The 12,099-nt window shown below is 48.0% G+C and overlaps 1 protein-coding gene across 3 annotated transcripts in view; it reads left to right on the forward strand.

The window, feature by feature from the left end:
- The window catches only part of Shank2 (SH3 and multiple ankyrin repeat domains 2), a 522,268-nt gene that overhangs the window by 171,298 nt on the left and 338,871 nt on the right, over window positions 1-12,099 (forward strand). For all 3 annotated transcript variants that reach the window (XM_013514155.1, XM_013514157.1, XM_013514156.1), the window contains one exon: window positions 8,619-8,685. In XM_013514155.1, the coding sequence (XP_013369609.1) occupies window positions 8,619-8,685 (67 nt within the window). The remainder of the gene's footprint in view (window positions 1-8,618; window positions 8,686-12,099) is intronic.

The raw sequence follows: 12,099 nt of genomic DNA on the forward strand, positions 1-12,099 counted from the left end.
GTTACCCCTGTGAACCTCTGTCCAAAAATGTTGAATGGAAAAATTCCAGAAATAAAGTCATAAGCTTTAAAATTGCCTCCCATTCTGAATAGCATGAAAAACAATCTCATCTATCTGCTTCCTCCTGCCCACGACATGAATCACCATTTTGTCCAGCACACCCACACTGTATGTGTCACCTGCCCACTGGTCACTGCATGGCCATCTCAGCTATCAGAGCCACAGGGATAATAGGGTCCAAATGATGCTTATTTCACTTAAGAATGGCTCCAGAGTTCACAAGAGTAGTAAGCCTGGAAATTTAGATATACCAAAGAAAAGCCATGAAGTGTTTCATTTAAATGAAAAGGTGAATTTCCCCAGTACATGTGAAGGGTTCAGTACTATCCTAGTTTGTAGCACCCATTGGGTCTTAGAATGTGTCCGCATAGATGAAGGGGATGACTGTGGTATGTGGTGGCAAATACTCTGTCCTCACCTTGTCACTGGGTGACAAATGCTGTTCTCGAGTGACAACATTTGTGGTGGCTGAGCCTGATTAGCAGCAGTTTCTGGGGTGCTACGGTTTTCCATTCTTGGTCTGAGTCTTCTAGTCATTGATTTTTCAAAGTTATGGGAAAATCTGAAATTAATTGCTGCATCTCTAGAACATAATATAGAGCAAAAGAAACCAGACACACAAGAGCATATACCATAGACCATAGGAGTTCACATGTGTGACATGCAACAGGTAGATATGATTGATTTATAGTGAGAGAAGTCAGGATCTTGTTACTCTGGCTGATGGAAGGGAGAAAATGAGGTGGGGGAAGGAAACACATGGGCTGATGGGAATATCCCAGTTCTTGACTTGAGTAATGGTAATGTGGGCAAATAATAACCTCGGACTGCATCACGTTATATGCTTGAGGCCCATGCATTTCACTGTATGCATTTTTTCCAAATTATGGCAATGCAAAGCATTGTAGAAAAGAGGCCTCTGGAGAATTGTAAGCATGGGGTGGATCCTAGAAGCTATGTGGAAACAAATGCTAGTGCTCTGATTGTGACATTAGGTGTGGGAAGATACCCTTTGTTTCTGCAGATGCTGAGGGACTTCAAGAGGAAAACATCAGAGTGGTTCAGCAGGAAACGTGATGAAATCTCACACCCTCTTGCACACACACAGACACCCACATAAACAAGTGAGTGATCTAGTTAGGTGCTACACTGATTTTTATCTCTGTTTTTCAACTTTGAGATGTATGTAACATTTTTTATAATGAAGTCTTGGGGAGATCAAGGATGCAGCTTCTGCGCCTGCATCTCTGTGTGTGACTCTTATATCTGCAGTAGCTCACATCACCACACACCTGAAAAGAGATTGTGGTGTGTGGAGGAGTCCGCAAGCCTGTGGAAACAGCTCTGTCTGGTGTTTGCTTGGTGATCTTAAGTGTCCATGAGGAAGGCAAGGAGATTCCCTGCTACTTTTGTGCAAAGCAGTTGTGGGTCAAATCTGCATGGATTTGAGGAGAGGTCCTTTATAGAAATGCTGTGTCCTTATAAGAAGAGATCAGGACACAGACACACACAGGGAACCATGTAAAGACACAGAGAGGAGATGCCATTTGCAAGCCAGGAAAAGAAGCCTCAGGAGGGAACATCCCTGTGACATCTTGATCTGGCTTAGACTTCTAGTCTCCAGGATATGGAACAAGGACTGTCTGCTGTTTAGGCCACCTGGCCGTGGCACCCTGTGTGGCAGCCCTAACAAACCAATACACACATGTGCATTGATCTCGGCTGTCATTGCTCTCTTTGTCTTCAGAAAATGCTGTTCCATTTCTGCTGTGAATCACATGTCAGTATTAATCTCCCTTGCGGCTCTTTCCAAGCAGGAAGGCTGTGCCTGGTTTGGGGCACTGTGGAGATTTCTGCAGTTAGAGACCCAGGAAGTTATGTGCAGTACCCACGCTACCCTGGCTTTGGAATCCAGTAGACAAGGTCTACCTTTGTGGAACTGGACCACTCACTGAAGCTTGCAAGGCCTGCCTCCTCCTCTGTAAAGCAAAGGTCACAGCAGCTCTGCCTCCTGTGGGCTTGAAGATGGAATCAGATGCTGCTCCTCAGGGCTTGGCTCTATGCACATGGTGAGAAAACATGAGCACCCAATGCTGTGACCAGCCTGTTCATGCTTCTCATTGTCACAGCATGCCAGAGCCAGTCTAGGAACATCTGCATCTATGGGTCTCAGTCTCTCTCACATAGAGATCTCACTCCTGCCTACGAGTTGGAGGACCTTGAGGCAAGTAGAGGGATCTTACTGCCCTGTACCTTACTTTGCACACTGAGGCTCTACCTGAGCCTCTGTCTCTTGAAGACTGCTTCTCTGCAAATGCTGGAGAATTGTCAAGATTTCTCAGAGGAGGAGGAGATGTCCTTCAAGCCCATTACTGTTTTAAAGGAGAAACTTATTTTATTGGCAAGTCCATCTGGGAAAGGGAAGATGCATTTGATAGACGTGAAATTACTTCCCATTCTTGTATGTGAGTGCTAAACTTGTATGCCTCTCACTGGTGTTTTTCATGGAGTTTTTCCCTACTGACCACCATGAATATTTTCCAGGACAGGGAACTGGATATACTGCATGGACATGATAAGGGAAGAAGCTCCCTCCCCAGGGCTGGCAGGCTCTTACCTGATCAATATTTCCACATCTTGGATGCAGGAATAAAGATAGACCAGCTAGATCTGCCCTGTTGGTTAGATCAGAAATTTCTAGATGCTGAGAAGGTTTTTCTCCTTAATTATAATCTTCTAGTGCCAACTACTTGACCAATGAGACCTCTGTCTTGTGATCAGGAGTGGGACTAGAGGGAACCTAAGCTTTCTGGGATGTGACTTGCCAGCACGAGTGCTTGTCTTGGACCAGCCTTAATCAGATAGCACTGCATAGAGCTGAAGTGTGCAAACTGTGGAACCCAAGTTCAAACCCAAGTAATAATGTGACCTCTGGAGCTTCTATTTGATCCAGGTGCAAAGGACAAGGTATCTGTGGATGGATCCATGCTACTTCCATCTCACAGATGTGGGAGGATGAAGAGTATAGCTCTGCCACCAGCATGTGGTGTCTGTCCCCCACCATGTTCCCAGAATCCTCCTGTTCTTTGACCAGAAGTGATGTTATGCAAGCTCCAGAGCCAGCCTTGGGAGACTAGGTCCAGAGCCCTGTCCTGAGGCCGTGGTGTGAGGAAGCTGGGGTGGTATACTGGAGAATGGGAGGAGCTATGGATGAAGATGGAGGAGTCCATACACAGTGAGACCCATGAGGCCAACCTGCCCCTGCCCACCCGGCCTCCCTCTCCTCAGCAAGCCCAGAACAGCAGCACTTCTGATCAGGAGCCAGTCAGATGCAGCAAGGGGGAGGGCGCTTCTTTATGAAGTGATATGCAGTTGTTCTTAGGTCTCCATGGAGAGCAGCTCTGGGACCCCAAAAGACACCAGGAATTTGATGATGCTCAAGTTCTTATATAAAATGGCACAGTATTTCATAGAAACCATCCACATCTTCCTGTATATTTAAGCCATCTCTAGATTTATAATACCTAATACAGTGGAAATGCTGTGCAAATAATTGTTACACTGTATTATTTAGGGAGTGGTGATAAGTAAGATGCCTGTACATGTCCCATACATGCGTTTTCCTGAATATTTTTGATCCACAGCTAGTTGAACTCACTGCACTTGGTTACAGATTGGTCAAATGTGTTTATTGATGTAGTAGCAGGCTAAGTTCATTTAATTCATTTCTATTAAATTTTACTCCTAATCTATTGCATTTTAATCATGAAATCGGTATCATTATACCCAAAGCCTTTGATAAAACATCAAAATTGATCAGATGCTGCAACTGTCAAAGATAATTATGTAGCTGCCCCTTTTTCTATTAATGAGATGAATTGTAGTGATTACTTTTTATTCCTGAAATAAACCTGCCTCACAATGATATCATCTGATATCACAATGATATCATTTAGCTTGCTAATATCAGATGCTTTGCTAATATTGAATGACATGGTTTTAAGCCATTTGGCCCATGTTAGCTATTTTAATTGTCAACGATAGTCATAGAGAAGTCATTCTTGTGTTATTATTCCAAGGTACAGAGGAGGAGTGTGGGTACAGAAGTAGAGTAGCTTGTCTGTGCTCTCAGTGGTAGAATGACCCCTCTCCAGCCATCAGATACCTAAGCTATGGACTCTGCCTGCTGTCCTGTGTCACCAGAGGGAGACTGTCTCAATGCTTTGCTCCTCAGCTATGAGTGGAGCATGAAGGACTGGATCTGCCTGACTTCCAGTGGCATAGGGACACTTTGTTCCCCATGTCTAGGTACCCTCAAAGGGCATTAACTGGGCAAGTCTTCACATGATTTTTCAAAAGTGTGAGAGCACTTCCTGTGGGTTTGAGTTTTGCTTGCTTCTGCTGCCCACCAGGCGCTCTATCTAGGCAACACCATCATATTGCTGTGGGGTCCCCAAGCAAGCCAGGCACCTCTGGGTCATGTGCATTGATTTACAAAGGCTCTCAAGCCCCTTGAGTAATTTTGTGAAGCCCCAGGGCCCTGTTCCTGTTGGCACCTGCGGGATCATCACTGGGTCATCCACTGCCTTGCCAGATACCCAGCTTTAGCCCAGGAACAGGCATAGACCCCTTTAGAGAGTGTCTGTAGAGACCAGCGAACTTGACCTCATGGAGCCAGGCCCCAATTCTCCCTGCAGTATTCTAAAAATGCTCAGATGCTTGTACCTAAAACAACCTGACCAGGCGCCTGGCCTTTGAGTACCAGTTGCTGTCTAGCATAGGCATCTGGCACAGGTGGCACTGTGCCAACCCAAAAGAAAAACCAAGATGAGGAAGATGGAGATGGGTTCCCCATAGCTCCCTTGGTGTCTCTGTGAGGAACCATTCTCAGTGCTGGCAAGGAGACGTGGGGAATCACAGAGCCACCTATAAATAGCTCTTACTGTCGGAAGCATATTGCACTTTGGCAAGAGGAGGAAACTTCCTTGGGGCTGGCAGCGGGTTCCCCCGCACTCTGGCTGTGGATGCCAGGAGACTACTGAGCAGTCAGTGAGGCAGGTGTTGGCTTCTGCCCTCACCCTGGGTCTAGCTCAGCATCAGAGCAGGTGGCATTCAGCAAAGCAGTGGCTCCAGGGTGCTGTCACTGCTGGGATGCTGTGGACCCAGAAAGTGCATCCAAAGGCCACTCAGTCCAGCGCCTTGGCATCTTTATTGCTGTGAAGATGTTCACATGTGCTGCCATACCCCATCTGGCAGGATGGCTGGCTTTCTCGGCACCTTGCTGAGCACTGCTGTCACCCAGGTGACAGATGGGACGGGATGGACATTGTCTTGGTTTGCTCAGGCTACTGTAACTGAACACCATATAGCAGGCAACTTAAGAACTATAGAAGTTTATTTCTCACAGTTTGGGAGGCTAGAAATTCCAGATCAAGGCTCAGCCTTCATAAGCAGGACTGCAACTCTCAAGGGTGGGAAGCCAAGGGCTGCAGTGGCACTGGGGTTTGTACCAGACTACAGTGTGTGGCGTAGAGCAGATGTGTTGACAGCACCAGGAAAGACAGCAGGCAGTGCCTGATGTGAGTGGGAGGTGGAAGTTCACATTCCCTGTGGGCCTTTTCTGCCATACTCATAACCCCCATCCTTCCAGGGCACCTCAGAACACTCTGAGCCCCAGTGCACCCAGGACCTTTGCCACAAGACCTGTGTAATCTTCAGGCCCCGCAGTGGTGGTACCAGCTCTTAGCAATGCCTAGTTTTTGAGTTGTTTGTTCTTGGATCTGTGGAGGATGCTGCACCATGGGCACTGGGCCAGGGGAAGGTAACACGAGTCAGTGGGAGCCCCTTAAACCCTCAGGTCTCCTTGATGGGGTGGGTGCAGGGACTGAAGGATGTCAGGACAACCTCATGCAAATCAGGTCAGAAGATTGAAATAAGCCCCGCTTATTTCAGGCACAAAGATGGGAACTGGGGGGAGGGGGGGTTGGGCCTGGACCTACCTGGCAGAGTGCTGTAAGTGCTGCCTTTGGGGTAGAAGGAGGACTCTGTCCACTGCAGAATGCAGGGGTTTAGGTGGACTTGTCCCCTGCATTTCCTCCAAGCCCCGTGGGATGTCTGCAATATAGGCATGCTGTGATACTCCAGTAATAACATGCTGAGATGCACAATAGAGAAGATAGCAGAGGTCCCAGCGCTGAGGTTTCTGTGGCCAGGAGGGGTGTGGACAATGTGTGTGGCAGAGCCTAGGCTCCAGCCACTTCTCCACAAGACACAGTCTCCAGTGTCCCTTCCCCAGCAAAGCCAAGTCCACCCTGCTTTGTCACTTTCCAACCATCAGTGTGAGCATCCTAACTCTTAATAGATTGTCATAGTACAGATTTTGATGATGTGCCTTGCAGAGCATGAGATTAGATTACTGTTAAGCATAAGCATTTGAGGTGCCAAGGAGAACCCAATTGTCAGTTTCTGAGTTATAAAAACAGATTAACCCCATCACCACCACTACTAGCTAGTTGATTCTGTGAAATGCGAGCTGTGCTCTCTTTGGAGTCTCACTCCAGAGACATGGACAGGACAAGCACTTCTGTTGGAAGAGGTGTAGCCCCCAGATAATGCTAATGTCCCTGCATCCTCAGGGGTCTCTGTGTCCCTGAATGTCAAGGGCAGAACCCTTTGGGCTCCAGGCATCAGGTCCTGTTTGCCCTTGTTCTCCGTGCAGTGATCTTGGTGTCTATGGACCTGTTCTATCAGCAAAGAGTCCCCCATCACAGACATCATGGAAAACCCCGGTCAGCGCATGGAGTGCTTATAATTGGGCATGACCACAAGAAGCACAGTACAGAGGCAAATCCCAGGAGGGGCCATGCTAGGGCACTGCAAGGTAAAGACTCCACCTGCTCAAAAGCCACTTCTGAGGCCTCCTCTGCCTTCACCCTGAGCTGGTCTAATTCATCTCCCAACACCTGCTGACCCATCAGGGTGGATCCCCAGCCGGGTCTCCTATTGACTTTCTCACCTGCTGCTCTGCACAGGTGGAATTTTGTCCTTTTAAAAACTTGTGTTAAAATACACATAACATAAGCCCCACTGTATTAGCCATCTTTAGGTGCACAGTACAGTGCCCCAGGGAGAGAGAGAAATAGTCCTTGACTTGCAGTGGTTCAACTTAAGATTTTTTTAGTTTTATGACAGGACGAAAGCAACATGCATTCAGCACAAACTATACTTCCGATTTTGATTCTTAGCCTATTCTCACGTTAGTCACCTGTAGTATGCTGCTCTCTGGCAATACTGGATAGTCTTGGTGAGCTGCAGCTCCCTCGCAGTCCCAGGGATCATGAGCAAGAACCTCTGATACATTCAGGGTGTGCTCATGCAAGGCTGTGATGGTTGGTGGGAGAGGTACATTAAATGCGCTCTTTTTTTGTTTTTGTTTTGGGTACCGGGAATCAAACTCAGGACCTCATGCTTGCCAGGCAGGCAGTATGCCACTGAGCTATATCCTCAGCCATTAAATGTATTCTTAAAATATTTTGATGGCTTTGTTGAGGTGTAACACATCCTAAATCAAAGTGTGTGTGTGTGTGTGTGTGTGTGTGTAAAAGTAAGACATTTACTATAAGGTGTCGGCTCACCTGAGTGTAGGACTGACAAGCCTGAAATCTGTGGGGCAGGTATGGGTGCTGCCATTTGAGGAGGGCTGCTTCTCCAGAAAACTTCAGGTCTTGCTTTTGTGGCCTCCAGCTGATAAGTTGGTCCCACCCACACTGTCACCTTGTGTGAACTCACTGCAGATGTGTTTGTCTCCCAGGTTAGCACCATGAGCTCAGTTCTTCCGCAGATGCACACATGCTGGCTGGGACCCCAGGGCCTCCTCTCTAGGGTATTGTGACCCTTACCCTGTCTGGTTTGGGGGCATCGCCAGGGCACATGACTTCGCTTGCCTGGCTCTTCCCACATGCTAAGCACCATACAATGTCTTTGCCGTAAGCAACAGGTCTGCAGGGCCGTGCTGGGATAATTATTTTAGAGGTGGTTTCTGCTGCCAGTCACCCGGCTGTGCCCACACTTGTGGGCAGAATGTTTGCCTCTGAACTGAAATCTGATGAGCTTTAAATGCCCCCTCAAGGTTTTGCCTTCTGTCAATGATGGGCACTGGCTTTATCTAACAGAAAGACAGACTCATGGAAGTGACTATGAGACCCAGCCAAGCCCCCTGGGAATGTGGAATATAAGGGGTAGGGGGCAGGTTTCCAGGCTCTGACCTTGTAGAATTATCTGCTGCTGTTCAAAAAATTTTCCTTGATGCCTCTGGACAGAGCCGTTGCTCATTTAGGTTCTGGAACTATAACTCCATCATGATAAAACAGCCAGGCTCTCTAGGGGGAGCTTCATGGTGTCAAAGTGGAGCAGTGTGAGTTGAGAGACATCACAGCTGCCTTTTGCAGATCTGTGACTGGACACTTCAGCACAAGGCCTTCAATGATACAAAGTCTGTAGAAACCCACTACTATACTCTGCAGCTGACACTTAATTCCCATGTAATTTCTCATCTGCAGGTGGCGATCATAGCAGGCAACTTTGAGCTGGCAGAATACATCAAAAACCACAAGGAGACAGATATCGGTGAGTAAGCTCATGGGCAAACTATTCAGTTTGGCTAAGGATATGTTCACCAGCTTTCCGGAATCCTCCTGAGATTGGTTCAGAGCCCACCATTAACAAACTCTATAGAGAATTTGGCACGAGCACCCCTTCTGCCTCTGGTGCTGTTTTCTTAACTTATGGCAGGGAGGGGTAAAGAAGACCCTGGAAACTGGGCATTGGTCCAGAATATGCCCCCTGCTTCTTGGGAGCGTGAGCCTGTTATCTCTTCTGAAGGTTCCCATGACAAGATTTCCCTCCACAAGAGTGTAATTGATGTGGGAAGGCGGAAAGAGAAACAGGAAATATTTTATCTATTCTGGCAGTTGGAACTAGGAACCTCTGATTTATATCTCTGATTTCCTCAAATACTGATAGAAATTGATCTGCATTATTATACCTTTGTCCAAACCTGTAGAATGTCCAACCCCAGCGGTGAACCCTAATATAAACCATGGGCTTTTGGTCAGGTGTTATATCCATTAGTGGGGACGAACGTATTGCTCTTGTGGGACATGTTGACCTTGCGGAAATGCTGTGCATGTTGGGGTTGGGAAGATATCTCTATACCTTCCTCTTTGTTTTGCTGGGAGCCTACAACTGCTCTAAAAAAATAAACTCTTCCAAAAATCTAAGAAAGTAAGAAACTAGGCAGGGAAACTTACAAATTGTCAAAGGGTAGATACAGGGCCGTGTTGTTCCATCAATGGGTCAGATTAATTTGCAGGTTGTTTAGTTGTGTTCATCGGAGGCATCATGATGTATATGCTTCCACATAGATTAGGGGTGGCAATGGAATCAGGAGAAGAGAGTCACGGGTCTCTCCCCTCCCCTCTCGTTGCTCCACTTTGCTTTCCCAGCAATGGTGCTGATGACCATTCCCCTTTCTAGTACCCCTTGTGCCAACCAGGAGGGCAGTGTCTGGGGCTCCTCCCCGTGCCCACCGCCCAGCCATTGGCTGGGCCCAGTCTTGCACCTTGGATGAGCCCACTGGCCTGGTCCCTCCAGCCCCGGGCTTCCACAGGACCTGCAGCGGGGAACAGTCCTATTGGACCAACAGTGGTGAGCTTTCAAGGATGGCATCATTGATCAATGGGGTTGGAGCGGGGCTGAGAAATGGTGGGAAGGAGTCTGTCTCTCATTGTCTGTGCCTTTGCCCCGTTTTGGGTGCTAAGAGTGAGCAAAACTCTGCTGTGTGGCTGTCCCGTCTTCACTGTGTCTGGTGTGTGCCTTGCACTAACTCTGGCTGGCCCCTCTACTGTGTGAGGAATCGTAGGAAGATGCAGAGACAGATGCTTGGCTTGCATCTTCCCACACCCCACAAGGAGCATCAGACCTCCCAAAAGCTGTGCTAATACTGATGTTCATCCCTCCTGTGAACCAGGGCAAATCACTTAATTGCTGCGAGCTCCAGGCCTCCACCATAGCTGCATCAGCACCTCTGAGTGCATTATAGAGATGGATGGGTTAATGTCAGCAAAGTGATTTAGAAAATGTACTGAGCTCTTAAGATGCCCAAGACTGTCTTCCTGCTGCCTCCTGGATACCAGAAAGCAGTGCAGTGAGACAGGCTGGGCTTGAGGTCTGAAACACTGTGGCCAAGAAGGGAGTCAGTAAAGGGTGGTGATCAGTCTCCAGGGCAGGCCCTACGTACAACAGTGGGGATTGTTCACATGCCCCAGGATGCAGGAACCTAAGAGCCCATAGCTCTCCAAGCTGTCTACCACAGTCATGAGCTCTGGGGTCTCATTATATTTATTAACTGGCAACCTTGACTGGGACCTGTGCAGCCAAGCAAGAGGCCAGTGTGCTTCCTTCACCTGCTCTCTGGATGAAGCAGAGACTCAACTCCTCTTCTGCCGGAGCCTCTCCTAACAACTCATAACCCTTCCGTCCTTTCCTCAGACAAAAGGATCAACCACCAAACTATGAAAGACAAAGCTCCCAGGCCAGGTCACTTGAAGCTGATGTTAGAATCCAGCTTGGGGAGAAGATTGGCTTGTCTCTTCAATTTGAAGAGATAGTTAGCTTTCCTATCTGGATGCGAACACCTTATTCAAACTGAAACCTTTTTTATTATTACAAGAGATACCTGTTTGGCAGGCAGATCTAGTTAGTGACCAGTCATCCATTGTGATGAATTATTTGAACTGCAAACAGCGTCCCCTACTGAGCGAGAACCTTCTCTTTCTGCATGTCACAGGCTGGGTTTGGGGCGTGAACCTTCTGATTCTGCCCTTTTGTGAACTATATGGGCCTGTAGTGAACACAAGTTTCCTGTTACAACCAGATGATGAACTTACCTGCTTCAGGGGCTTTTTCAGGGCCCCAAACGGAAAATCTGTACTCCCCACAGTGTCCCTTCTGCATCTCCAAGAAGTTGCTTTGTTTGTTTTGGTTTTTTTAGACTTCTTTCCATCTGAGCTGTCTAGAGATTTATGATTGTGTTCTAGCAAACTGGCACCAGTGCAAACTGTGGCTTAAAACTGAGTAGAAAGCCTCCTGGGGGAGGGATGAAGGGCATGAGGGCTATGAGTCCTGAGTCAGTGCTGTGTTAACTAAACCACTAGGATTGAACCCACTTACTTCCACTCCACCTGCACACCTGCTCCGCACCATCCCTTATTACCAGCGGGGCCACAGGTTGGGTGTATGGCAAAGAGGGGCAGATGCTGTCTGTCCCCATGGCCTGTGTGTGTTTGTACCAGTCTGTGCCATTCTCTGAGAGAGCTGCAAATTCTGGCTGATGAGAACACCTAGCACTTACTGAGTGCTGTGGGTCCAGCGTTTCATACAGAAAGACCTCTGCCTCTGGACGTGGTTGGCTCCCTCTTACCAAGGAAGGTCCTGAGGAGTGATGGAGCCTTAGAGTTGGCCTCTGCAGAGCAGAGCTCAAGGCAAGAATAGTGCAGGACTACAGTGAAGGAAATGCCAGGGCACTGGAAGCACAGGGAAGTTGGGAGGGTGAGGCACCAGAACAGGGTGTCAGTGAGCATCACAGCGTGGACCTGGAGGCCTTGTCCTTCTTGGGTCCTGGTGAAGCAATGAACACACTTTGGCTTTGCACCTCTGTCCCCAGGGTGGAGCTGTTTATGTATTTTCTCAATAGTTCAAATTTTTCTTTAGTGCAGGCTCGTTCTAGGTGCCAGGAAAGTCGTCTTCAGAGAGTTGCAGGTGCTGGTTAGCAGTGCTGTGCATGGGAACAGTGAGGCCAGGGCATGCAGTCAGGGCTCCCACAGCGCCTTACTTCTGTACTTGTTCAAAATCATACTTTCTATAGTAAATAAGCAAGCCAAGGCTCAAACCTGAGCCATCTCACTCTGAAGACAATCCCTATGCTCTCCTCCCAGCATATCCAACTGCCTCCCGTGGAGCAAGGACACTTCCACCCCATGG

Source organism: Chinchilla lanigera, unplaced genomic scaffold (genome assembly GCF_000276665.1).
Source record: "Chinchilla lanigera isolate Chin_1 unplaced genomic scaffold, ChiLan1.0 scaffold00021, whole genome shotgun sequence".
NCBI lineage: Eukaryota > Metazoa > Chordata > Mammalia > Rodentia > Chinchillidae > Chinchilla > Chinchilla lanigera.